At 47.9% G+C, this 27,931-nt stretch overlaps 2 protein-coding genes across 22 annotated transcripts; both read left to right on the top strand.

Moving 5' to 3' along the window:
* Positions 1-860: 860 nt before the first annotated feature.
* On the top strand, positions 861-5,902 carry Cxxc1 (CXXC finger protein 1; the record flags this gene model as incomplete). The annotated part of the gene is made up of 15 exons (XM_090353092.1): positions 861-914; positions 1,499-1,617; positions 1,708-1,808; positions 2,042-2,277; positions 2,370-2,546; positions 2,901-2,927; positions 3,005-3,250; positions 3,386-3,493; positions 3,652-3,836; positions 4,097-4,304; positions 4,381-4,491; positions 4,598-4,647; positions 4,796-4,892; positions 5,254-5,406; positions 5,485-5,902. Coding segments are annotated over 15 exons (2,019 nt in total), but the record flags the coding sequence as incomplete, so codon positions are not given.
* A 1,916-nt stretch (positions 5,903-7,818) lies between these two features.
* Positions 7,819-27,447, top strand: Mbd1 (methyl-CpG binding domain protein 1). 21 transcript variants are annotated; one of them, XM_090353096.1, is made up of 18 exons: positions 7,819-7,900; positions 13,665-13,799; positions 18,373-18,487; positions 18,580-18,749; positions 18,834-18,916; positions 19,070-19,110; positions 19,454-19,600; positions 19,695-19,823; positions 20,001-20,075; positions 20,184-20,303; positions 20,386-20,454; positions 21,044-21,211; positions 21,508-21,807; positions 21,883-22,020; positions 22,319-22,450; positions 22,537-22,598; positions 23,742-23,813; positions 27,127-27,214. In XM_090353096.1, the coding sequence occupies exons 2-17, from the start codon at positions 13,690-13,692 to the stop codon at positions 23,779-23,781; spliced, it is 1,899 nt and encodes a 632-aa protein (XP_090209222.1). In that variant the 5' UTR covers positions 7,819-7,900; positions 13,665-13,689; the 3' UTR covers positions 23,782-23,813; positions 27,127-27,214. The 21 variants fall into 21 exon arrangements, with proteins under 21 accessions (XP_090209222.1, XP_090209227.1, XP_090209224.1 ...); XM_090353101.1 differs by having other exon boundaries at positions 21,928-22,020; XM_090353098.1 differs by having other exon boundaries at positions 21,047-21,211.
* The last annotated feature ends 484 nt before the right edge of the window (positions 27,448-27,931 follow it).

Here is a 27,931-nt window from a genome sequence, read left to right on the forward strand (position 1 = left end):
TAACAATGAGTGACATTGAGCAAGATGCATTGTACACCGACTTGTTAACATGAGGCCCCTTGGTGCAACAACTTAAGAGAGAATTAATTACTTTCACATCGAATGAATAAACCAAGGCTACGCTGGACCTGGCTCAAGACCAGAAAGGAGTTAGAACATGAAGGAGGCAAGCCAGGTGCCGGGAGGGCTCATCCCTGTGATTGTGGCTCCTCGCTGAGATCTGCAGCTCCAAGCCAGCCCAGGAGACCCTTACCTGCAGTGAACCTCCGAAAAGGCGCGAGTGGAGGTGTCACTCAAGTGATAGAGCCCTAGCTTTGGGCACACAGCAGAGAGCTCGGGGGAGGACTCAGGACCAGGGGTTAAGCCCCCAGCCTGCAGAAGTCTCACTGAGGTCCTTGAAAGGGGCCGAATTTGGAGGAAAAGGCAGCTAGCTGGCTGCGCGCGCCAACTTTTCCACACGGACTCGGGCCAACGTACGGCATTCGCTTCCAAGATGGCGGCGCCCAGTTGTACGGAAGGTTAGGACGCTGTGGCGGGTCACCTAGGAACGTACGGAGTAGACTGGCTTACGGAGTCAGATTTCAACATGACGCCATCCGTGTGGAAGTAAGGCACTAGAAGCGGCCATATTGCCTGTAGGAGAGTAAGCGATCCCCGTACGGACGGACTCCAGCAAAAAAAAAAAAAAAAAAAAAAAAAAAAAGGTGGCGGCTTCCTTGCGTTCTCCGCTTACGAGCGCTGCCGTAGCTGCGGAGAATGATTCTACCCGGCTGCCGTACGGCCGTGCCTGTCAAGATGGCGGCGCCTCGGGGACTTTCCGGACGCGGGGCGGGCACTCCGCGGCTCCGCCGTCGCACTGAGCATGCGCCGTCCGAGCCCGGAGTCCGGAGCTGCGAGGAGTAGCGGAAGTAGTTGTGAGTGTCTTTGCAACCGCCGCCGACGCTGCTGTGGGGTTTGTGGTGGTTCGGGGTCTGTGGCGGAGTCGCCGGGGGGTTCTCTGGGAGCGGGGAAATGGTGAGTACCGGGTCCGGGGAAGTGTCCGGCGATCCGGGTTGCTGTGTGGCCACAGTGGCGCGTGCAGGCACTCGGGGGTCGCAAAGGAGATCCGTGGGCCGGCGCGGGGGGCGTCTGTGGAGAGCATGGCGGGGTTGGAGCGAGCCTCGTCCGGCGTCGGGCGACGCGGCGACGCGGGGGGGGGTCTGTGGTGGAAATTTGGCGGGGGCTGCTGCTCGAGCCCGGGAGACACAGCTGGACGCGGGGCCGAGGGGGGTGGGGTCCGGGGAAGTCGGCAGCCCGCGCGGGGACGCCGGGGACGCCGCGTCGTCCCGTCTGCGGGCCGTCGGGTCCCGGTGGGGACCCGCGTCGGGGGCGGGGGCTCGGCGGGACCGAGCAGCTGGAGACTCGGGTGATGAGCAGGGTGGAGGTGGCGCGGAGCGGGGCGTCCGCCCGGAGGGGGGCCGGGTCGAAGACGCCTCGTGAGCGTGTCGGGGTCGCTCAGGAGGGAGATGGCTCGGACCCGGAGCCGCCGGACGCGGGGGAGGACAGCAAGTCAGAGAATGGAGAGAACGCGCCCATCTACTGCATCTGTCGCAAGCCCGATATCAACTGCTTCATGATGTGAGCGAGGGACCCGGGTGATGGGTGGCCCCTGGGCGGGCCGGGCCTCCGGGTGCCCCTCATTCCTCCCGCCGGCCCCACCCTCCGCAGTGGCTGTGACAACTGCAACGAGTGGTTCCATGGGGACTGCATTCGGATCACGGAGAAGATGGCCAAGGCCATCCGCGAGTGGTACTGTCGGGACTGCCGAGGTGAGGGGGGGGTGAGGGGCTTCCAGGGGGAGGGGTCACAGGTAGGAGTGGCATTCTGTGGTGATTTAGAATTGCCAGCTCCATTCTGAGCCCCCCAGAGACCCAGACCAGGTGGGTGGGACCCTGAGGGAGAGAAGAGAAACAAGGTTCTGGGATCATTCGGGACTGGAACCCATGCCAACCCGATCTGGCATCACCTTTTACCCCCCCCCCTCAACCCCACCCCTCCCCAGAGAAAGACCCGAAGCTGGAGATTCGCTATCGGCACAAAAAGTCACGAGAGCGGGATGGCAGTGAAAGGGACAGCAGTGAGCCTCGGGATGAGGGTGGAGGGCGCAAGAGGCCTGTTCCAGACCCGGACCTGCAGCGCCGGGCAGGGGCAGGGACAGGGGTTGGGGCCATGCTTGCTCGGGGCTCTACGTCGCCCCACAAATCCTCTCCACAGCCCTTGGTGGCCACATCTAGTCAGGTGAGTGGATGCAAGAAGTTGGGATTGGTAAAGTTGTTCCACCTCGGGCCTTTCTGGGGTTTGTGATTTCTAGTCTGGGCACTGTTTCCTAGCATCACCAGCAGCAGCAACAGATCAAACGGTCAGCTCGAATGTGTGGTGAGTGCGAAGCATGCCGTCGTACAGAAGACTGCGGTCACTGTGATTTCTGCCGTGACATGAAGAAATTTGGAGGGCCCAATAAGATCCGCCAGAAATGTCGGTTACGCCAGTGCCAGCTGCGGGCCCGGGTGAGAATGGACAGAGCTGGGCAGCTTCAGGTGGGAGGCAAGGCTCTAGGAGTCCAGGTAGAGCTGGGGGTTGGGGAAGCAGGTGGGCTGGAACCTGACTATATTGAGAATAAAAAGGGTCCAGTGTGTCCAGATGAATGCCACATGGCCTGGTATGCTTAGCTGGTGGGAGACCTTCAGCACTGGTAGGTCCAGGTGTCTGTGAGTGGTCAGGCATATCAGGGCACAACAAGTTGGACCCTTGGGGTAAGGATGACTGAGGAGGTAAGAAAATGGCTAGGTGGGCAGAGCTAGGGCAGGGTTACCCTCTCTATCTACCTGGGGTTGACCTGTGCCTTCCTCTTGTTGGCACAGGAATCATACAAGTACTTCCCATCTTCGGTGAGTCCAGCTCCCCAGGGTAGGGCAGGGCATGTGGGCAGGGCAGTCAGGGCCAGTCCTGAGATTCTGCCCCTCAGCTCTCTCCTGTGACACCCTCAGAGTCCCTACCAAGGCCCCGTCGGCCACCATCTACCCAGCAGCAGCCACAACCATCCCAGAAGTTGGGGCGCATCCGAGACGATGAGGGGACAGTAGTGTCATCAGTGGTCAAGGAGCCACCTGAAGCTACAGTCACACCTGAGCCACTCTCAGATGAGGAGCTACCACTAGACCCTGACCTGTACCAGGACTTTTGTGCAGGGGCCTTTGATGACCATGGCCTGGTGAGTGTCAGAGAGTGGGAATTGATCATTGTGGGGAGAGGGGAGGCAGTATATACAAAGTGGTTTTTGGGAAATGGATAAGAGGTGGAGTTGTCATAAGTCAAACAACTGAGTCAGATTTTGCTTTGCGTATAGCCCTGGATGAGTGACACAGAAGAGTCCCCATTCCTGGACCCTGCACTACGCAAGAGAGCAGTGAAAGTGAAGCACGTGAAACGCCGGGAGAAGAAGTCTGAGAAGAAGGTGATGGAGAGGAAAACAGGTGGAGGGGCAGAGTAGAGGGTGAGGGGAGATAGGAAAATCAGGGCTGAAAGGGACAAGAGCCAGAAAAGGCCAGAAAGGAGAGACAGGATCTTGGTTGACTTCAATTCCACCCTGACCTCACGTGTCCTGCCCAATAGAAGGAGGAGAGATACAAACGGCATCGACAGAAGCAGAAGCATAAGGACAAATGGAAACACCCAGAAAGAGCTGATGCCAAGGACCCTGCATCTCTGCCACAGTGCCTGGGACCTGGCTGTGTGCGTGCTGCCCAGCCTGGCTCCAAATATTGCTCAGATGATTGTGGCATGAAGCTGGCAGCCAAGTAAGTCTTCCTTGGAGAATTGAAGGGAGTCAGGAATGACTGCAGTTACCTATAAACCATTTCGTCAACCAAGTTCATTATCCACATGCCTACTTGACTACCTATCTGGCTGTGCATCCACCTGCCCATCCTGGCATTAACCATTCAGTATTTACCCTCTCATGTTGTCATCACCTATGCATGTATGATCGATCCATTAATCACCACTCATACTGGTTTATTGCTTTCTTGCCTACACCCCATCCACTGCCTCCTTGTAGTCGGATCTACGAGATCCTTCCACAGCGCATCCAGCAATGGCAGCAGAGCCCTTGCATTGCTGAAGAGCATGGCAAGAAGCTGCTAGAACGCATTCGCCGTGAACAGCAAAGTGCCCGCACACGCCTCCAGGAAATGGAACGCAGATTCCATGAGCTTGAGGCCATCATTCTGCGCGCCAAGCAGCAGGCTGTTCGAGAAGACGAGGAGGTGAGGAAGCAGGGCATAGTCGGCAGGGCCTGGTACCCTGGTCCCAGTACCTCAGTGTATCCTCCATCCTCTACAGAGCAATGAGAATGACAGTGATGACACAGATCTGCAGATCTTCTGCGTCTCCTGTGGGCACCCCATCAACCCACGTGTTGCCTTGCGCCATATGGAGCGCTGCTATGCCAAGGTTGGGTTGTCAGCCTGAGGGGTGGCTAGAGTGGGACCTTTAGTTGTGTCTGTGAGAGCATGTAGTGCATATCCATAACTTATTCCATTTGTGCTCATCCCTTTAGTATGAGAGCCAGACGTCCTTTGGGTCAATGTATCCCACACGTATTGAAGGGTGAGTAAAGGTGCCAGGCAGGGGGAAGTTAAGGGTGGTGTCAGAAATGGAATATGTGTGAAACTAGGGCAGGACATGTCCATGGATAAGGATAGGTGGGTCTTAAAGGTGATCTGAGGTGACAGCTACAGATCTTCTCAATCACTAGGGCCACACGACTCTTCTGTGATGTCTACAATCCTCAGAGCAAAACATACTGTAAGCGGCTCCAGGTGCTATGTCCTGAGCACTCACGGGACCCCAAAGTAAGTTTTTCCTCCAGCTTCCCCAGGGTCCATCTTTGCCTCATGCCTCCTCAATTTCCTTCCATTTTTTCCTATTTGACAGGTGTTTTTTTGTTTTTGTTTTTGTCCTTGGCCTTGAGCTCAGGGCCTGAGCCACTGACCTTGGGCTTTCTCAAGGCTAGAACTCTACCACTTGAACCACAGCACCACTTCTGGCTTTTTTCTGTGTATGTAGTACTGAGGAATTGAACCAAGGCCTTCATGCATGCTAGGCAAGCACTCTACCACTAGGCCAAACTCCCGGCTCCCCTAATTGACAATTTTAATTCTCCTCTCTCCTTCCTATCTACCCCTACTCATCCCACCCCTGGTGTCCATGCAGGTGCCAGCTGATGAGGTCTGTGGGTGCCCCCTAGTACGTGACGTATTTGAGCTCACGGGTGACTTCTGCCGTCTGCCTAAGCGCCAGTGCAATCGCCACTACTGTTGGGAGAAGCTGCGGAGGGCTGAAGTGGACTTGGAACGAGTGCGGGTGGTAGGTTTTGGTACTTGACATGGCCAGGGTAAGATAGACTTCGGGGGCTGCTTCTCACTTCTTCTACTGTCTTGGCAGTGGTACAAGCTGGATGAGCTGTTTGAGCAGGAGCGCAATGTTCGCACAGCCATGACAAACAGGGCAGGGTTGTTGGCCCTAATGCTGCACCAAACGATTCAGCATGACCCACTAACAACCGACCTGCGCTCCAGTGCTGACCGCTGAGCCTCACCAGCCCGGGGTCCCTCACATCCTGCATTCCAGTTGGGAGAAGGGCCCTGGGTGTCCCAGTTGTCCATTCCTCTGTTCATGTTCCTTCCACTGTCCCTGAGTGTTCTCCCTCTGTCCATCTTCAGTTTGCCCAACTGCACTTAGCAAGAGGGTGTCAGAATTCTCTCTGTCCTTGTTTGTACCTCTGTCTCCATTCTTTGTACCTAGGTGGGACTTCCCTTGTCTTTCCCTTCTCCTGGGTTTTGTTAATAAAATTTTGAACCAAGGGAGAGAACTCCTGATGGTCTCCATACCTGCTACAGTTGTAGCTGTTATCCCAACCTCTGGCACAGGTGGGCAGTGGCACTGCTGTCCTCAGGTGTAGGCTGTGAGTATAGTGTTGGTTGGAAATATCCTTTAGGATCTGAAGTGTCACAATAAGACCCAAGCCTAAGAAATCATTTGGCATGCAGGTTTTTATTTCTGCAGAAGAGTGCACAACTGACAGAAGTCAAATCAGTGAGTATCCTGGGCAGAAAACTTTTGTTCTAACAGATATGTTGACTAAAAAGAACACCTCCACCCCTGAACTTTAGGATGTGCTGCCTCTAAAATGGCTTTGCTCATGTCAAGCAACAGTTTGACAGGCTAGATCTCAATTCTTTTTTTTTTCTTTTTTTGTGGGTCAGGGGGCTTGAACTCTGGGCCAGGGCACTGTCCCTGATCCTTCAGCTCAAGACTACTGCCCTACCCCTTGAGCCACAGCACCACTTCCCCTGTTCTAGTGATTAATCGGAGATAAGAGTTTGGCAGTCTTTAGTGCCCTGGCTGCCTTTGAACCATGATCCTCTGATCTCAGTTTCCTGAGTAGCTAGGATTACAGGTGTGAGCCACTGCACCTGGCAGGAAAGATCTTAATTTTTACAGCCCGGGACCCACCCTGTCCCCCAGGCTGTGAGGATATGACTGCCACAGCAGCCTAGTGACCTGAGGGTTCACTCTCTCTTTTTGGGACACTGGTATCTTGTCGGCACTCAGGCAAGGAGGCTGGTGGCCCGCCCCTCCAAGACTGAGGGGCTCCAGGGTAGTCTCCTCATACCTGCAGGGGATGAATCTACCACACTGCCCTCTGCCGTTGGGGAACACAGCACAGCCTCAGTTTACCTGCAGTCCCGGGTTCCCCCCAGGTTCCCCCACTCCCTGCAGAAGGAGCAGGGCCTGTGAGTGGTGCCCTGTCACACCGCAGAGGAAAGGGACACTGGGGCCGTGGTGGGGGGAAGATGTCCCAGGGCCTGGCAAGGTGGGGGGCAGAGGTTAGGAGCTACAGATATAGGTGGAATTGGCGATAAACCAGGATTGAGATATGCAAATGAACTAGCACTAAGGTGCTTATCAGAATTCGAATACGCCCTAACCATGAGTGGACCACAGACATGAGGCGGAAAAGCAGCGAATCCGCCCTGTACCCCTGTACGTACGCTGGGGGCAGGATTAGAGCTCAGTCGTTGGACAGTGCTCCGCAGCTTAATGTGTGGCAGCCTAGTGTGGAAGCCTGCCACGCTGTCCCCGCACCAGGACGGAGGACAGGCCGACCTGAGTGCCACCCGACCTCGGACCAGGTGAAGTAGCAGGTGAGCAGTCCTGGGGCAGACGGGATGACGTTGGGAGTGTATTACGTGTGTGATCCTGGAGGGTCTCAGCTCTCCCGCGTAATTACTGTCCTCGCTGCAGAACGTGCATAGGCAACCCCCCCCCCGCCCCCCGCCGCCCCCGGCTGGGCCGTCCCCCTTTACTACCTGAGCTTGTAACCGTAGCTCAGCAAGGCGGCTCCCGCCCCCTTGGGTTTAGACGAAGGCGCAGGCGCCACCAAAATGGGCGGCGTGGGAAGCGGAGCGCCTGCTGAGGAAGCCTCGGAGCACAAGCGCTCCCGCGCGAGAAGTGGGCGCCGGCCGGGGTTGGAGCGCAGGCGCAGAAAGTCCTGCCCGTACGCGCCCCCTTTGCTCCGCGGCGAGGCTTCAGCACGCAGGCGCAGCAGTGTCCGACTGGAGCCCGGCCGCCAAAGCTGTGTGTGGGTTTCATGTCCGGGACGGAGCACGAGAGGCAGTCAGTGGATTTCCGGTTCCGGGAACAACGAACAGCGGCTGGTGCGACAGCTAGGGTTTCGGAGGCGGCGGCCGCAGAGGTGGGAGAAAAGTAGGGTTAGGCGGGACGTGCTGGCGGCATCTTCGTCATGGGGCCGCAGGCCTAGCAGAAGCAGCGGGAGCTCCCGGCACGCGCCAAGCTGGTGAGAGAGCCGTGGGAGTGGGAGTGGAGAACGCTTGGGCGACGCGGGAAGGAACTGCGCCTGACGGGGAGGGAGGGCCCTCGGGCCAGCAGGAGGAAGAATGGCGGCGTCCGAGTGTTGAAAGGGAGGAATGGGGTGACTTGCTGGGAGGAGGAAGGAATGTCAGATCAGGGCACTGACACAAGTGTGGGGGCCCTGGGATGAGGGGCAGGCCAGAAGGAGAGACATTAGAACACCCATGGGACATGGAAAGAGAAATGTGGGTTCGTAGCACTGGGTGGGAGAAGTGAGGGACCCCCTCAGCTTGATGACAGGGAGAAGTGGGGGGGCTGGCTCGATGAAAGGAGGGGCTTCTGTGGCGGGTGAGAAAAAGTACAGGGTCAGAATATCATGAAAAATATTCCTGGAAGAAGCAAGCTGTGCTCCAAAAGCTGGAAAACTCAGGTTTATTACGTGAGGCCCAGAGGAGTTTCTACTCCTGAAGTCTTGAGTCCCGACCGACAGGAGTATCCCAATGGTTATTTTCTCAAAAATTACTTGTAGTATAAAGGTCAAGCTGGTTCTGGCAATAACAGCCTTTTCCTACCAGGTTGAGCCAGTTCTGGTAAGTTTTTTTGTTTTGTTTTGTTTAAATCACCCCCCTTTGGATTCTCTGTCTCTGTATTACTTCGTCTCTCTTTCCATACACATGTATGTGTGATCAATTATATATATTAGAGTATATATATATATATATACTAGAATATATATTAGCATCATTTTTAAAATAAATTGTGTTGATCCATGGACTGGTATACTTGAAGCAAGTATGTGTGCAGCCATTATTCTTTCTACTGCCAGCTCTGTAGCTTAGAGAGTGTGCAAACTATGGGGAATAATATACACAGAATGATTAAGCACCCACCTGCCATGGCTTAAGAGTAAGGTCTGGAGCCCACCTAGTCTTGAGAACCATCCTGCAAACAGCTGTTAATGGCAGGGTCTGGGGAAACTCTGATAACAGAGATTCCCCCATTGTCCCTGGTCTCTCCGTTCAAACCATATTTCCTTGGGGGAAACCTTGGAGGTCAAAGCATAACTTTACAGAACAGGAATGGTATGAATGATAAAGTAATGTCTCTGTATGGTGTATACATCACTTTTATACATAGTCTAGTCACAGCGAATATTGCCAGTATACTGCTCCAGAAGTTCATAAAGCTTCTGCTGGGTCTGAATTAGCCCAAGAGTAACCAAAGCAAGGCTGTTATCTCCTCTCTCCTCAAGCGTATTCATAGCAGGTCTTCCTAGTGAGCTTTTATTTTCCTCCTCTGGCTCCTGTAGAACAGCTGCTCTTTTAACTGGTGTGGTGGATCCAAGAAGTGATACCTGCAGCCTTTATACCAGTTGGGGTGGGTAAGATAGATGACCACATGGGGCCCTCCCTGCTGGGAATGGTTCCTTTTTCCAAGATTTGACCCACAGGAACTCCTATGCTTGCTGAAGCTGGGCTTGGTTTCCAAGGAGAAGGGAACACATTCCCAGGAGATACAACCACGTCTTTTTTTTTTCCCTTAAGGCTTAGACCTTATCTTTGACCAAAGATAAGTGCAGGCCTGCTGTATATAATCTCAAAAGGGGAAAACACTGAGGAATTGGGTATGTTTCGGACTTGAAGTAGAACCATCAGCAGCAGGTTTACCCAGGATGTCTCAGTTTCCTGGCAGAGTTTGGCTAAGATAGCTTCTAGGGTTCAATTCCTACACTCAACTTTTCCTGAACTCTGTGGGAAGTAGGCATATGAAGTTTCTACTTGACAGTTAAAGCCTTAGCCAGAATTGGAGTAATCTCTGAAATGAATGCTGGCTGATCCTGTACACGGACACTTCCAAAGAGCGGTAGGATCTCTTTCAACAGTGCCTTTGCAACTTCCAGGCCCATTCTGTGTATGTTGGAAAGGTCCCACCCACCCTGAGTAGGTGCAGAACTGAACTAACAGATTATGAAATCTTTGACCTGGATTTACTTCTGTGAAGTCCACTGTATGTCTTTAAAGGATGATATCCCCTCAACTTGTATGCCAGGGATCTTGGGGATTTGTTAGTTTACATTATTCTTGGTACGGGTTGTACATTTTTGACTGATGTAAAAAATGCACCTACAATAGGGTGGGGATTTTGGCAATAAAGTAATACCTTTCTAACAAGGATTATATAGTTCAGTTTTTCCCCAGTGCCCCAATTCATGGTGTTGTGTTACTAGTTGATAGGCCAACTTCTGTGGGACAAAGAGACACTGGTCAGGGAGCCTCCATACCTTCTGTAGTCTGATGTCCTCCCTCCAAGGTTGCCCATTTTACTTCCTCTTGCCTACACTTCAGGCTTTCTGAGAAGCTTGTGGCCACTAACACCTGGACCATAAGGTCTGTGGTGACAGGTTTAAAAGGCTGTTGAATAGCCTCCTTTGCCATGTACTCTGTGTACCTATTTTCTTTGCTGATTTGTTGCCCTTTTGATGCCCTCTCCAGTGGATTAAGGCCTCCTGTGATGGGGCCCCGTCTCAGCAGGCAGAGGATTTCTTCCTGGTTGATTTTCTTCTTGCTGAAAGGAGCTCCCACTCACCCCCATTTTAATAAATGGCTCCATGTACATGTAAAGTATATTTGAAGGAATATTTGGAATTAGTGTAGATGTTAACTTGCTGGTGGCAGTAAATTCCAGAGACCTGATTAAGGCCCACAGTTCTGCCATTGCGCCAACCACCCTTGAGGAAGGGACTTTGCCTCCAGTGTCTAGTTCTCGGTGGTGACTGCACATCCTGCCTGCCAGCATCCTTCCCTGATATAACTGCTTCTGTTGGTGAACAGGGTCAAATCTGGAGGCTTCAGGGAGGGTGGTCAGTTAGGTCAGGTCTGCTTGAAAACTCTTCTATCAAGTGTTCACAGACATGATCTAGGGGCCTTGGTCTGCTGGCAGGAAGGTTGGTTGGATTTATTAAGCTGATTGGTTCCAGTTTGATCTGTAGATTTTCACAAAGTAACCCCATATAGCATATCACCTGGGTGCCGTCAATAGCCTTTGCTATCCTTTAAGGTGCCATGAGGTACTTTTATGTTGCTGTTTTGGTCCAGTGTTAGCTTATCTGTCTCCTAAACTAGACTTATAGTGGCAACCAAGGCCCAAAGGCATGGCCCAAAGGCCACCCTGCCACCACAGAATGCAGTTGCTTGGAGAGATAAGCCATCAGCTATTACCATGGCCCAAATTCTTGAGGGAGGATGCCCAGGACCATCTGGTTCTTCACTAGGACAAAGATTGAATTTCTGAGTCACATCAGGCAGTCCAACCACTGGGTTAGAGGTCAGCTAGCACTTGATTGTCTGAAAACCTTGTTCTTGTTCATTTTTCCATTGCAAAGTCTCTTCTTCTAAGCCTTTTACAATCTCATACAGAGACCGAGTCAATACCACATATTCTGGTATTCAAATTCTGAAGAATTCAGCCCATACCCAGGAATTCTCACACCTCTTCTTGGTGTTTAACCTAGGTATTGAGAAGATACTTTGCTTTTGCTCTGGCCTTAGCAATCTTCGCCCGTGGGAGAGGTGGAAGCCTAGAAATTTTACCTGCTGCTGATATCTGAGTGTTTTTCCAGGGGACTTACTATCAATAAGAGGGTCAGCAATGCTTGGGTGCCCCTCCACTTGTCCTTTTGGTTGGAGCTAGCAAGGAGGAGGCCATCCACTAGTAGTAAATAAGACATTGTTCAGTTGGTCCCTTGGGAAGGTGGCCAAATCTGCTAGGGGCTTCTCCAAATCAAGTGGGGAGTTTTTTAACCCTTGTGGCAGTTGGGTCCAGATCAGCTGACTCCTTTTCCTCTGTCAGGATCCTCCCATTCAAAGGCAAAGAGTGGCTGGCTAAGATCTCAGTATCCTGAGAAGCTAGCATTTTAGATATGAGCCACTGGCACCAGGCAGAAGTGGTTAACTTTTGTTTGTGAAGGAGAGGAATTAGAGAGGGTTGAAGTCTGATGGGGAAGAAGATCAAAACACTGAAGAAAGCTCTCATCCTGAGGAATGGAAGGAATGAAGTCCTGTTCCTATGATATTATGGAGTTGGTTTTGGGTATAAGTACTTCAAGCACCAGGAATATGAAAAAGAAAAGACCCTAAAGAGGAACTCAACAGACCAACAGTTTTTAAAAAAAATTTTTTTAATTTTTAATTTTTGTGGGTCGTAGGGCTTGACCTTGGCCTGGGCTCTGTCCCTGAGCTCTTGAGCTCAAGACCACCACCCTACCCCTATGTTTGGGTGTTGTCCCTGAGCTCTTCAGCTCAGGACTACCACCCTATGCTTGAACCAAGCCCCACTTCCCATTTTCTGGAAGGTTAATTGGAGATAAGAGTCTCAGGTCCTTTTGTGCCCGGGCTAGCTTTGAACCTTGATCCTCAGATCTCAGCCTTCTGAGTATCTAGGATTGTAGGTGTGAGCCATTGCTCCCCGCCCACTCTAATGGGTTTTGTTCAGGGTGAAAACATGGGAAGAGCACCAAGTCTTCGGCTTGGCGCACCATCTTTACAACTAAAGTCACCTTTTATTACGAAGAAAAGTGAGGTCAGGTGGAGAAGATGGAAGTGGAATGAAATGGAGGCTGGGTAGGAGAGCATTCTTATCTTGAGTAAGAGATGTCAAGATTTCAACAGCATCTGTATCCATGAAGGGTATCACTGCCAGACATGGCCTTAGTTAGTCTCAGACTTCTTTCCAAGACCACCGGGTACATTTGTTCAGAGGGAAGGGAAGGAGAGATGATTCAGCGGGGTCAGCAGCAAGGACAGTTCTAAGATATGGCTGTTATGGAAAGTGAATCCTTTCAATTTTAGTTATTTTCCATCATTGGATTGGGGGCTCTAGCTCAGATGAAAGTGAAAGTTATAACGTTGAAATGGAAAGATAAGAGGACAACAGATAGCAGAAGGAAATAGCTTAAAGAAATTGGGAGCTCTTGGGTCAAGGAGGTAATGAAAGGTCATATACTGAAGTAGAAGACTGAAATGAAGGCATAAAGCTGGAAGTGGAGTAGTAGCTCACGCGCAAAGCACAAAGCCCAGAGTTTAAACCCTCGGAACAGTACAAAAACAAGCAAACTGTAGAATGTCCCCTGTGACGAGTACAATCATGAATGAAGGAGGAAGAATGATTCTTAGGTTGATGATAAGGGAAAAGTATGAGACTAGGAAGGTTTAGAGTATCCTTACCCAGAATCTCTATACCTCTTCAGTGGAGACCAGAGGTAGTTAGCAAGTCAAAAAGAAGGAGAACTGGGCCTTGGTGGTTTACTTCTGTAATCTTACTTACTCCCGGAGGCTGAGATCTAAGGATTTCATTTCAAAGTCAGCCAGGCAATAAAGTCTATGAGACTCTTTATCTCCAATTAACCATCAAAAAGCTGGAACTGGAGGTGTGGCTTAAGTAGAGTTCCAATCTTGAGAGAAAAAGCTGAGACAGCACCCTGGCCCAGAGTTCAAGCCCCAGCACCATCACAAAAGGAGAAACAAGGAGGGAGAGGAGAAATAAGAAACTCCAGGCCCAGGACAGGGAAGAATAGGGTGGAAATGGGAGATTTTCTATTATACACTTGTTGGCTTTGGCAGAGCCTAAGTTTTGAGCAAGCACTGAAAGTGAATAAGCATTAAATCACAAACCAGTGGTTTTGTATCCTGCGACACCGCTTGCTTGCCTCTTAGAGCTTCAGTTTCACTCACTTCCCACTATTCCCTTTTCAGGCTACTGCTCCTTCCTACAACCTCCATGGCTGAGGACTGGCTGGACTGCCCAGCCCTGGGCCCAGGCTGGAAGCGACGGGAGGTCTTTCGAAAGTCTGGGGTCACCTGTGGACGCTCAGACATCTATTACCAGAGGTACTGGGTGGCTTGTGAGCAAGTCAGGTGGAGTTGAATCTGGTTGAGGGTTAGCATATAAAAGAGAGTGATTTAACTTTATGCACATATCTAATCCTCATTATTTGAACATTTTATGTTTGCAAATTCACTTATTTAATAAAATTTATTTGACCAAAGTTAATATTCACGGTGCTTTCTTGGTTCTTCAGTGAACAGTGAAATTTTTGAGTTGCTCAGTGTATATGATCCCAGATCAGACTGAACAAGGGCTTTCTGTTTACACCTTTTATGCTCAACAGCTTCTATTTCTGGTCCGTTTAGGGGCTTTTCTTAATGTGCTTTTCAATTTGTTCCCAGTTTCTCTGTTTGTGTGACTCCTAATTGTAGTAATCAAGTGTCAGAAGTACAAGAAGGTTATGATGTTACACACACACACACACACACACACACACACACACACACACACACAAAAGTGCCATTAAGCTTTGTTCTGGCATTAATTACAGTGAGTTCAATATTACAAATCTGAAATATGGTATATCTAGAAAAAGAAGAAGAAACCTGTATGTATATGAGGCTACTCTGGAAATTGCCAAAAGTAACAGTTAACCACAAGTAGTTGATGACACTATGAGAAATATGGGAAAAAGCTAAATTTGTGAATCCATGTAATAAAGGCCAATAAAACATAGTGGACAGTGGCAAGGAAAACAAAAGACATGTTACCCAGTATTAGGAAACTATAAATCCATCTTTGTGCTGGCTGGCTTGCACATTTTAAAAGGTAATATGGTGTAAAAACGGTTAAACTTGGGTACAATGCAGGCTGTACAGGTCAAAAATCTGCAGGAAAAATCTTTAAAATGCTTGCTGTTATTTAGAAAGGCATATAGGATACTAGGTTTTCAGTGCTAATGAGACTTAAAAAAAATTTTTTTGCTAGTCTTGGGGCTTGAACTCAGGGCCTACTATCTCTTAGCATTTTTGTGCTCAAGGTTAGCCCTCTACCACACGAGCACCACTTCTGGCTTTTTCTGAGTAGTCTATGAGAGATACTAGTCTCCCACAGTTTCCTGGCCAGGCTGGCTGGTTTGAACTGCAATCCTCAGATCTTGGCCTCCTGAGTAGCTAGGATTACAGGTGTGAGCCACTGATGCCTGGCAAATTTTTATTTATGTACTTGTTTGTTTGCTTATTGTCAATTGAGGGGCTTGAACTGTGGGCTTGGATGCTGACCCTGAATTCTTTTGCTCAAGGCTACCACTTTGAGCCACAGCTTCACTTCTATGAAAATGAGACTTCTTTTTTTTTCTTTTTTTGCCAATCCTTGGGCTTGAACTCAGGGCCTGGGCACTGTCCTTGGACACTTGTTACTCATAGCACTCTGCCACTTGAGCCACAGCACCACTTATGGCTTTTTCTGTGTACGTGGTGCCAGGGAATTGTACCCAGGGCTTCATGCATGCTAGGGGAGCAGTCTACCACTAGGCCTAGCTCCCTGTCCCCACAGTGAGACTTTTTGATATTATAAAAATGGTCTTCAGGATCCTTGGCTTTGAGTCAAAGACCATGCAGTCATTTGTGAAAAATATTAAGCAAAAGTTTGCTGGAACCTATCTATGAATTTCTGCCTGGAATATTGGTTACTTACTCATTACTTCATGATTTGTGGCAACTTTATAGAATATAGCTACTATGAATAATGATAATTGATTATAAACACATAAACATGTACAGAGCTGGGGATATGGCTTAAGTGGTCGAACCTGGTTGAGCCCTGAGTTCAGATTCCAACAAATCAAAACAAAAACCCAGGAGAAATGCTTCTTTGGGCTGGGAGTATGTGATGGAATACTTGTCTAGCACACTTCGGTTCAAGAACCAGTACTGCCAATCTTTCTAAAAAATTTTATGTATGTTTTAGAATGTATTGTTGATAGTCATTCATAAGTCTACACTATATTTTTGAAAGTCGGGTTGCCACTTTCCTAGAGGGCTATAGTAAAACCATGAATACAAGTAATTTTCATTTTTGTTTAGTTATAACTTTTTAAACGTACATGGAACTTTCAAAAATTGTAATTATCCAGAATAAATAATAAAGAATCTGAGATTTTTACCGTACTTGGGATAAGGTAGTGAGTTTATTAAAGTTTTGTAGACTCTGGTACAATGTATAAGGATTTCTGGGCCTTGGTGGCTCACAACTATAATCCTAATTACTGGGGAGGCAGGGATTCAAGGATCATGGTTGGAAATCAGCCTCGGCAGAAAATGCCCTGTGAGACTTTTATCCACAATTAACCACTTAAAAACTGTGCTCAAGGTAAAGTGCTGGCCTTGCACAAAAAGGCTAAGGGATAGCACTTAGGCCCTGAGTTCAAACCTCACAACCTACAAAAAAGAAAAAGTATGAGACTACAATGTGAGAGATGAAAATTTATTACAGCATTGTCAGGACCCAGAATATTGTCATTCATTTGGGACAATTTCCTGAATCCCAATTCAAAGGTAAATAGTATATGGACTATACATGCTGTGGATTGTATAATAAAACAACCCTAAGCTTAGAAAACCTAATCTTTAATTTTAAGAAAGTACATTTTCTCTGTCCTCTGGCTTGGAGGCCTCGTCTCTTATCCTTTAAGCTTATTTTCTTTATAAAGTTTCTTAAGTAAATAGTTTGTTTCAAAGGACAGTGAATGCCTTTTTCTTTTGTTGGTAATGGGGCTTGAACTTGGTCCTAGGTGTTGACCCTGAAGGCTAATGACTTACCACTTTGAGCCACAGCTCCACTTCAGTTTTCTGGTGGTTAATTGGAGAGTCCCATGGACTTGGGGCTGGGAGTGTAGCCTAGTGGTAGAATGCTTGCTTGCCTAGTATGATGAAGCCCTGGGTTTGATTCCTCAGTACCACATATACAGAAAAAGCTGGAAATGGTGCTGTGGCTTAAGTAGCAGGTGCTAGCCTTGAACAAAAAGTGTCCAAGGACAGTGCTCAGGCCCTGAGTTCAAGTCCCAGGACTGGCAAAAACAAAAAAAGTGTCATGGACTTTCCTGCCCAGGCTGGCTTTGAACTGCGAGCCTCAGATCTCAGCCTTCTGAGAAGCTAGGATTAAAGACATGAGCCACCAACACCTGGCTGTTGTGAATGCCCTTCTTATGAGATATACAGAAACAGAAGAAAACAATGAAGTATATTATCAACTACTTATAAGTTATTATATGTAGTATATGTGTATATATGTAATATATACTACCTATAATAATTTAGTATATTATATACTATATATACTGTTATATAGCACGTATGTATATGTGTACTATAATATATATATGTATGTATATATAATATACAATATATTATATATAATATAAATATTATATACTATATAATACTATATATAGTAATATAATATACATACTATATATGTTATATACTAAATCTAATATAAATATAATGTGATATATTTTATATATTTCACATAGATAACATACATAGCATATATTAATTGATATTATATGTAATGTATAGTTTTTTAAATAAGTTTTCTAACGGTTCTTGTTTATGCATTTGGCAGGTAATATTTATATGTTTCTGTTTATAGTTTTATTTACATGAAGTATTTTCAATACCATTAGCACTATGTATTATAAATATACTTATGTCTGTTACATTATACAGTTGTGTTATTTAGTAATAAGAATACATTCTGCAAAATGGCCTCACTAGATAATTTTACTGTGTATACAAATATAGATGGTATAGTCACTTTACTACACTACACTACATGAAGACTACGTGGTATAGCCATAGATTGTGTCCCAGTGGTGGAGATACATTTGAAAAGCATGTCTTTAGGCAGTGCCATGATGGGATGTACTTAAGTTGGGACTGCTATCATGTTCCTAGGCATTATGGTCAATGGGATCCCATCATGTATGCAGGTCATTATTTGTCAGGATGTTTTTGTGAAGCAAATTACCGTAACATACATACTATAGAATGCTTCTGCTAGAACTATGCCAAACAAAATGACACAAGATTAAATCAAACACAAGAGGAAATTATGAAATCAAGAGATATAGTAACCCTATAGTGAATTTACACTGAGATAGTGATTTTAAAAAAAAACAGTAGAGTCATAGTCCTGATCACAAATCAACTATAACCAGTACAGTTGTAGTCATTATCATAAATCAAGTATTATGTTATAGGCAGAGTTGTGATATACTATATGATTGGCAGTGCAGCAACCTTGTTTACAGCAGCATTGCCACAAACACATGAGTAAGACATTGTGCTGTGACATTACAGTGGCCATAGTTCTGCTAGGTAATAGGAGTTTTAATCCCTATTAGAATTTCCTAAGCTCAGTGTTAAATATCTGATCTGTGGTGGACTGAAATGATATTATGTGGCTCACTGTGTTATTTAGTAATGTCTGTATACATGCTGTGGTGGAACCTGGGTAGGATTCACAGCTTGAATCCAGGCTCCTTCTTGTATGCCAACAGCTCTGTGGGAGTGTTAAATGGATGCAATGGCATTTACTTCACCTGGGTAGCAACTCACCCTGACCCATCCTCAGCCCCACAGGAGTCAGGATTCGAAGCAAAGTTGAGTTGACCCGGTACCTGGGCCCTGCATGTGACCTCACCCTCTTCAACTTCAAACAAGGCGTCTTGTGCTATCCAGCCACCAAGGTACTTCATGATATGGGTGCCCTGGCAGGGACTGAGCCACCTGGCACCTACCCACGTACTGAACCACATTCTTCCTGCACTCATGTCTCCAGGCCCATTCTGTGGCCATTCCCAGTAAGAAGCAAAAGAAGCCTTCAAAGCCAGCAGCAAAGGCTCGGAATCAAAAGGTTGGACCCAAAAAGGGTGAGATCAGGAAGGAACCCCCAAAGGATGAGACCAAGGCTGATACTTGCACAGCACAAGCTTCATTCCCTGCACCTGGGTGAGTGTTGACTTGACATCAGCCGGATAGCTGAGGTTTGTTAGGGGTGCTGTTAGGGCCCCACACCTGTCTTTCCTATCCCAGGTGCTGTGAGAACTGTGGAATCAGCTTCTCAAGGGATAGTATCAAGAAACAATGGCTTAAGACATTGTGCAAGGACTGCCGAGGTGAGTGGTCCCCTAGGAAATTGGGGCATTAGGAATCAGGAACAATGTCAGGCTAAGGTGGATGTCAGAGCACAGATACTGTGCCTTGTCCAAGTGTCTCCCTGAAAGAACAGATGGAAAGTCTCTCACTTTCCACCCCTCTCTTTCCCCCAGCACAGAGAATTGCCTTCAACCGGGAGCAGAGGAAGTATAAGGTAAGATCATTGACATTCTCATATCCTGCTGTGGTCACCAGATGTGATGGGCTTGATGTGAGATATGAATGTTTGATGACAGGTCTGAGGGGTATGAAAGGCCTTTTAAAAGGACATTGCCATAGGTTAGTTAGTAGATGGTAGCAGGAATTAGAGTGTCAATCAGTAGACATATTGATGGATATAACGGGACCAGTAGATATAGTAGTAGCCTCAGAATGGGCTAGTCAGTGATGCATGGTGGGTGATGGGAATAGAAGGTATGTCTGTAGACAGACGAGGAGCAGAGGTCTTGGAGTCACCTTCCTGGGGCCTTTGATCTTACTCTACCCATTTCTGGCAGCGTGTAGGCTGTGGAGAGTGTACAGCCTGTCTGGTAAAAGAAGACTGTGGGGCGTGCTCTACATGTCTCCAGCAGCTTCCCCGCGATGGGGCTACAAGGCTATTTAGCAAATGTGAACAGAGGCGCTGCCTCCGGATTGTGGAGAAGGTGAGTCAGGTATATTGGGGTGGGCCCAAGGCTCACCTCAGCCTCTGGCTTTCATGACCTTGACCCCATGCATCACACCTCCGGCCTCCCACAGAGCCGAGGGTGTGGAGTGTGCCGAGGCTGTCAGACCCAAGAGGACTGTGGCCGTTGCAGAGTCTGCCTTCGCCCTCCCCGCCCTGGTGTCAGGCGCCAGTGGAGGTGTGTGCAGCGGCGCTGCCTTCGGGTGAGTCAGGCTGGAGGGGCCAGTGCTGCTGGGGCCAAGGCTGGGCCAGAGCAGCCATCACTACTAAAGCTGCCACCACTGCTTCTGTTGCTTCCTCCTGGTCTGGCTTTACCCATCTCATGTTTTTTTCTCTTCTAATCCCATGCTTACCTTTCTGGCCTCACCTTTCTCTGCCAGCATCTTACTCACCGCCTTCGTCACTGCAAACAAGGATGTCAGCGTTGCCCTCCCCTGGTTGTGGTTCCCCCTGCTGTGAGTGTCCCAGTGTACACTACCTGACTGTCTCATGTATTCTTTCTATGCGCCTTGGAGCCCCTGTGTTTGCCTGATGCTACCAAACTTCAACTTGGCTCTTCTCAGGGTAAGAAACGCAGCCATCGCAAGGGAGGCTGCAACACCAAGAAGGCACCCCGGCGGCGCTCCCAGGCTCAGCCACCGCCTCCACCTCCTGAATCACAGTCCCCAAAGCACAGAGAGCAGGTAAGGGTCTGTTGGGTAGGAGATGGTACAAGACTGACCTTATCTGGTACTTGGCCTGATCCCCACTCATTTGCTTCTACAGCACACCAGTGCTCCAGCGCCCTCCTCACCTGCCGAGTTCATCTATTACTGTGTAGACGAGGATGAACTAGTGAGTGGCCCCCACCCCACCTGGATAAACCTGGACTGTTCTAATGGTTAACTCCTAAAAAAGAGATTTTGTAATGAGTCTAGCAGAAGAACAGAAAGACACAGTAATGAGAAGTAGAATGGCATGAGAAATACTAAGGGGAGGAATAGTAAAGGATCTGTGGGCGCAGTGCCAATTTCCCGGTGTCACATGAACCCACATTGGTGGCTTATGCTGGACCAGCAGACTACTAGTGGGTCTGACAGTGGATGGCTTGTGTAGGATAAGTAGACACAGTTGATACAGTGAGGAGAGATCCTGGAAATTCAGCAAAATCCTGATGGAAATGGGGGTGGAGGACTAGCAGGTTCTGTGATGATAATGGTGGTGCAAGAACCACAGTCCTAGTCGTTTATCGGAGCACAATGGTGATGGGTAATTTGAAGGTACCAAGGTGATGTGTGGTATGTGGAGACTTAGCAGTCTAAGATTAGTGTGTAGCTAGTTTGCCCCACCTGGCTAGAGGAGCATCAGGAACAACACTGAAGTAGGCATTGTGGATGGCTCCTCCTAATCCTAGTGACAGCAGCGCCATTCCCCTCCACCCCAGCAGCCCTACACGAACCGGCGGCAGAACCGCAAGTGTGGGGCCTGTGCAGCCTGCCTACGGCGGATGGACTGTGGCCACTGTGACTTCTGCTGCGACAAGCCCAAATTTGGGGGCAGCAACCACAAGCGCCAGAAGTGTCGTTGGCGCCAGTGCCTGCAGTTTGCCATGGTGGGTGGGGTAGAAAGGGTTAAGTGGATGGGATAGGTTGGGCCAGGCCTCCTAGTGCCTGGGTGTGGTGGGCAGACCTGGTAGGTGGGTGGGTGGTTCAACAGTTCTTGACAAGGATTAGCAGACTTTTTCTGGGTGAATGAATCCACACAGCACTGGCTTTGCTAACGGGAGACTAGCAGGCGAGTGATGAGGTTTTATGTATCTAGAATCTCTGCTGGACTGAGGGAAGTTAGCAGGGTGGGTGTGCTTGGTCATGGCAGTGGGTGACCATAGCAACCCACCTTTCCTCATAGAAGCGACTACTGCCCAGTATCGGATCAGGGTCCAAGGAAGGAACAGAATCGCCTCCACTTTGCCATCGTCGAAAGAGGACCAGTTCTGCAAAACGGCACTGCCCAGGCCCCACACAGAATCCATCTCAGACTACACGTACATCCCGACCAGGCCATGCCCAATCGCCAATGAAGCAGGAAGCAGGTGGTGGCTTTGTATTGCCCCCACCGGGTACTGATCTTGTATTTTTACGGGAGGGTGCCAGCAGTCCTGTGCAGGTGCCTGGCCCTGCTGCAGCCTCCACAGAAGCCCCGTTGCAGGTGAGGACTCACCCCCTACTCAGCCCCCAGCCTCACACCAGGAGCTGAAACCAACTCTTATCCTCCCTTATTCAGGAGGCACAGTGCTCTCGCCTGAGTTGGGTTGTGGCCTTACCACAGGTGAAGCAAGAAAAGACAGACACCCAGGAGGAATGGACCCCAGGCACAACCATCCTGACTTCTCCCGCTTTGCAGCCTAGCTGCCCTAGCAAGGTGAGGGGTAGTGCTGGGTATTGTGTGGGTGCCACAGTAGGAGAATCTGTGAGCAGAGCTGGCATGATGACTCAGGTCGTAGTGTGTTGTAGCCTATTGTCTGCATAGGCAGGTAGCTTTGTCTACTTTGCTGCCCAGCTGAAGGAAAAATCGGGGAGAAATGGGAAAGATCCGTAGGCACAGAGGTGGCATTTCATGGTGATAAAGTACAGTTAATTAGCACAGTGGCAGACTGGTTGAGAGAGACTGTCTTTGGGTCAATTCTGTCCTAACTGCAGCCGTTTCCCACGTCTCTCAGGCAGTAGACGCAGCTCTGCCCTCTGTGAAGCAAGAGCCACCGGACCCTGAGGAGGAGAAAGAAGAGAACAAGGATAACTGTGTCTCTCAATCAGCCCCAGAAGAGGAGACAGGAGGGGCTGGCACACCTGTGGTCAGTGCTGGAGAATCCCCTGCCCTGCTCTCATTTTGCCTAAGTGCCTCTAGCCATGCTGACTTGTCATGTTAATTCTTTCCTAGATCACGGAGATTTTCAGCCTGGGTGGAACCCGCTTCCGGGACACAGCAGTCTGGTTGCCAAGGTGTGCCCCACACAGTGAGGGGTAGGCATGGGGTGGGTGCTGGTCAGATGTGGGCCCTGGATTTCGAAAGTACAGCTAGCAGTTTGGCTGGATGCAGAGTTAAAGGCCCATGTCCATTGTGCTGCTCGTGACCAGTGAGGGCGTATGTGTAGCACCCTTGAGATTTTCTTGAGTCCCAGCCAAATGGTGTTCCAGGCTCTCCTTTGGGGAAAAGGAGAGAAAACTTGATGCTCTGTGATGAGATATTTTTCTCTTAAGAAAAAGATTAATAGAATCGGATTCCCATTTTCCTAGGAAAATCCTGCAAAGCCAGATATACCATGTAAACTCTTAGTCTGAGGATCATCATTTGAGGTCTTAAAGGCCTTTGGAATCTCCCAAGAGACCATTGAGTAGCTTGCCTGCTTCTGATGGTGGGAAAAATGTGTATCACAGACATGGTGCAGGGCTGGCCCCATTATGTCGATAGATCCTGAGCTGGCTCTGTGAGTCTGACATATATACAACTGCCATCTGACCTTGGCTCACTTCACCTACCAGCTCAGCCTCTGTGGAAGGATTTGAATGATCTCAGCCATTACTATTGAGGTTACTAGCTGTGTCAGACCCTATGCAGAACTTTGACTGTAGGTCTGGCAATAGGAGGATGGGCAGATGCCTCTAAGAACTGGGATGGGAGGGACACAGGTGAATGCTGCCTCCTGCAAGAGGACCAGGCATTAAGTACTGAATGAGCTTTTAAAAAACTGGGCTCATGTACATGGCTTCCCTTTCTCCCATTAACCAGTTTCAACAGCAGGAGTGGCTGGAAACCCCTCCAGCTAAATATGGGAGATGAAAGAAGTACTGACTGCTACAGACCTGGCTCCTGCTGGGTGCACAGCAGTGGGGCTGTAAGCCTTGCCCTTCAAGGGACAGAAATCCCTACCTGCAGGAAGCTTATAATTCCCTGTGTGTGGAATATTGTTTGCCAGGGAAGATGCTGTATTGTCTGCATTGGTAGTTTGTGGAAGAAAGAAAGGAGGTATAAGCAATTAAGGGAAAGGGGCCAAAGACATATAATACTAGGATCTGGGTTAGTGATGCTCCATTTTGCAAATAGTAAACCTCATTCAACATACAGACCTGCTCCTTCTTCTCTAGGTCCAAGAAACTTAAAAATCCTGGAGCTAGAAAGCAATAAACTGGAGACTTCTGCAGACTGTAGGATTCAAGGTGATACTTGCAGAGCGGCTTTGAGAGACATGCTGATGTCCTAGAGGCTGGGTGGTAGACTGGTTGAAGGGCTGGTGTATGGATCAACCCTAGGAGGAAAAGCTAGCAAACCAAGGAGCAGGCCCATTTAGTACTTAGAAATCAGTACTTAGTACTTACTACTACTTAGTATGTAGAAGGAAGTCAATAAAAGTTGGTCATCTGTTCTTCCTGGGCTCCTGAGCACAATGAGAAGTTGTATGCATGGGAGGAGGAGCCTGAGTGAGGAAGGTAATATAGCTTAAAATCATCACAAAGAACCTAAACAAGCCATCTTCATCGATGATTTGAAGTGGCTTCTGGACAGGACCTAGCAGTGTCTCAACATTTATCTCAGGGAGACAGGAATTGAAAATGCATTGTGAATAAAGGAGGAAAGGAAAGGGACCACTGTTTGATGAGCTCCTGTGGACCAACACTTTAATCCTGAAAACAGTCTTTTAAGGAAGACATTGTGCACTTTTGCAGGTGAGGAAACTAAAACTCAGATACTATTTCCAATGTCAGTTAGAATTGGTAGAACTTAGAATTCTGCCTAGAGTATAAGGCTTTGTTCTTTATGCTGCTGAACTGTTAACTGCAATTCTGTGTGCAATAATGTTACAGTATTTCAGTAACAGTGTTTTTTTAGTAGCTTTGAAAATACAAAGTGGATTTCAAATAAGCATTGTAATAAACATTTTATATTCTTGCCTCTGGCATGGTTTAGGGAATGCTTAAGGCTGAATATAGGCGGGCTAATCTTGTCAGAGCACCTATTTATCCTCAAACTGGATTCCCTACAGACCACAGATGCTGCATAGGATTCTTCAGAGTCTAAAGAATATTCCTGTCTACACCCTGATCTTGGTTTGACTTGTTCCCTGACTTCCCCAACCTTAGTCAGAGCAGTGTTTAGAGTTGCCCTAATTGACTGTGTCTTTCCTGACAATGAACATCTTTTGTCCTCTTATGACCCTTGTGCATAGTTCTTGCCCCCAGCTCAAATATCTAAGAGGCTCATTTCCAGCTACAAGTCCTGCCCTAAGAGTCAATGATGTAGGTTAGTCCTATGTCACTCGCTATACTTCTTTAATTGCCAGAAAGACATGTAATTTGTTACTTAACCACCTTTTCAGTGCTAGAACTGGGTGAATGCCTCCTTAAATTTTGTATCATATGGTGTCCCTTGGCCCTGAAACTTTTGGTAATTCAGATAAAGATTATTCCTTTTATTTTTTAAGACAAGGTCTGCATTTATAGCTCAGAGTGGCTAGTTTTAAACTCATAATAATTCTCCTGCCTCTGCCTTCCAGGTGCTAATATCATCTCCCATTTCTAAGTCACAAGATACACTATCTGCTACACTTTTCTTCCTTTGCCTTGCCTTACCTAGTTCTGTCCTGGCTAAAACTGGATCATCTGATGATACTTTTCCCTCTGGGATCCAATCACTGAGTTCTAGTATTCTGATAGTGATATTCTGATAGTGATATTCTAAAGGAAATGTATTTGCTTGACAGCTCAACTGAGGGAAGAATCTATGTGTGTTTAATTATGGTACAGTCAAAAGAGCAGAGCTACTAAGACAAAGATGATGTATGTGCTTATTTAGAGGAATTCAATCTTACACAATAGAGGGTATTGGTTGCACAGTCTCTGGTAAGGCTGTTCATTCTGCATCTAGTGCTGGAGCTTGAAGTCTACAGGACAGGCAGTCAGGAAGGGAAGATGAATGTAAACTGTGGGAGACCCAGGACACACTGGAGCCTACAAGCAGATGCTGGGACCCACAAGTATGGTCTGGACCCAAGTCAGTTTCTCTCCACCTCCAGCTTCAATGATAAGGGTGTCCTGCAGAAGAAGCTAGCACCCTTCCTCGCAGAGTTAAATACTCATCTGGTCCAGGATTAGAGAAGCTGAAGGAAGATCCTAGGGGAGGTGGAGCAGTGGCGGGCCTAGCTGTAGGCTTGACTGCTGTCCCACACCAATGAGGTGAGCCAGCAGATAACTGACATCACTCATGAACTGTTGAACTGCAACAGCGCCTTGTCTCCACACCAACTTTTCGAGTGTAAAAGTCCCAGTGTGCCGCTGCTTCACTTCTATCCTCCAGTTATCAGACAAAATGTGTAACCAAAGCATATGGGAGAGTTCCAGGACGTGGTTCCGCCATGTTATAAAGCCATCCTACCATGAATCCAGTCCTGAGGGTCTCTACTTACCTGAGGATAACTTGATAAAGTTGTATTTTTGAAAATACAAAACTGAAGACCATGGATTTCATGGTGACTCCAGCAAGGAAAGAAATCTTGTCAAGCCCACACAGAAGAAACTTTCTGGTCTTGGTTATTTTTGTGTCATTCATTCAAGTATTAACCTGGCCCATGTTAGGCATTGTATTTGATACTACAATATAGGGAAGAAAAAGACAGGGTCCATCCAGTCTCATTAGATGTACTCATGTATTACAAGCGGTGAATGGATCTCCAAATTTATCATGAACTTTAATGCTGAAAATATACAAGTCAGACAACTTTGTGAGAATCTTGTTGGGGCACAGTAAATGTTGGAAATTATTTAAATAATTTCTACTTCTAAGCTGTTACATTTTAAAATAATTTTTTATTGTTCCATTTACTGATTTATATGCTTAGTGTTTCTTTGGGGCAGATTTTGGTAATGGTTCAGTGTTGGTTACCTTGAAGCAGCTGAGATTCTGGGAGACAGTTTTGTCACTTCTCTAGACCTCCGAGATTGAGACCCCACCCACTCACCACTGGTCTTGAGTCTCCTTGTGCTGGACATAGTTCCAGCCCTCCATTAGGGACCTTCCAGGCATGTGAGGCTTTTGTGTAGGTTCTAACCTTGTTGGTACCCAGCCACCAAGAATACCTTTCACTGGGCTGGACCCCAAGGGAAACCAATTCCTCTTTTGACAGTGGTGAAATGGTCAGAACTGAACTAGAGCTTTGAGTGAGCTCCCAGCATGATGAGCTGGGACCACTGCTGGGATCTCATAGGGCAGCTGCACAGCTCCCTTGGTCTCCCCATGGCCTTTGCAAACCCCAACAAATCCTCCAGGGATGTAAAGCTCTGAGACACTGCTTAAGCACTCCGGAATATTTAAAATTTAAGGTATTCATGTTCTCAGAGTGTAAAGGGGGCTGTGGGTGATTCTGTCCAGATACCAGGAGGTGCAGAGATCCAAGAGCCATTCTTCAGGACACTAGGGAACCCAGACAATCTCCTAATTTCTTTTTTGTTTGTTTGTTTGTTTGTTTGTTTGTTTCAGGCTACATAAACTCTTAGCAGTAAATGAAAATGAGTATTTTACTGAACTACAGTTGAAAGAAGAAGCATTGTAGGAGGAAAAAAAGAATTATTAAAAGAGATTATTAAAAAAGAAGACATTATTTTGTGACTGAAAAGTTGAACCAGCAATTCAGGAAAATGGAATCCCGATCTAGAAACAAACCACAGAACATCTGAAGTGGGTGGATTACAAATGATTGAGGAATTCCGATTTATAGTAATCCTCAGCTTTAAGAGGAGAACTTAGTTGTACTTTGGTTGTTTAGTGTATGTCATGCTGATATAATTACTGTTTTTTTCCCCCCTCTGTGTTCTACTGTTCTATGCTCACCCCTACTTTAGAATGGGGATACCTGAATTTTTTTTTTTTTGGCAGTACTGGGATTTGAACTCAGGGTCCTGTGCTTGCTAGGCAGGTGCTCTTCTGCTTGAGCCATGCCCCAGCCTGCAGAGTGGCATTCTGAATTGGCTTTTAGGTATTAACTATACCACCCTGCTCTTAATGAAAAAATGCAACTCTGTAGTTCCTATATGTGCTGAAGGCCCCTTCTAGTTCCCTGATCTGTTTTCCTAGTTCTGCCTGGGATCCTGGTTCTCAGAAATGGATTACCTGGAGTTTGGATCTGAAGACTAACAGGCCTTAGTTTGCTTTGACACCTCAAGACTCCCAGTCTTTACTGTGCCCAGCCAGGTCACACCACTGGTCCCATTTGATCTGCCCCTTTCCTATGATAGACCTAAGTCAAAGCCCTGGTTTCTGCCCAGTGCTGTAGGAAAAATTTTTA

Source organism: Megascapheus bottae, chromosome 19, assembly GCF_031878675.1.
Source record: "Megascapheus bottae isolate mThoBot1 chromosome 19, mThoBot2.hap1, whole genome shotgun sequence".
NCBI classification, from domain to species: Eukaryota; Metazoa; Chordata; class Mammalia; order Rodentia; family Geomyidae; genus Megascapheus; species Megascapheus bottae.

Excerpts from the sequence above, each read along its gene's own strand:
- Mbd1 (XM_090353093.1), top strand. The coding sequence starts at position 13,690 with ATGGCTGAGGACTGGCTGGACTGCCCAGCCCTGGGCCCAGGCTGGAAG. Across the intron at positions 18,750-18,833 it reads GCTTCATTCCCTGCACCTGG|GTGCTGTGAGAACTGTGGAA; the intron begins GTGAGTGTTGAC and ends TTCCTATCCCAG. Across the intron at positions 22,021-22,318 it reads AGCCTAGCTGCCCTAGCAAG|GCAGTAGACGCAGCTCTGCC; the intron begins GTGAGGGGTAGT and ends CACGTCTCTCAG.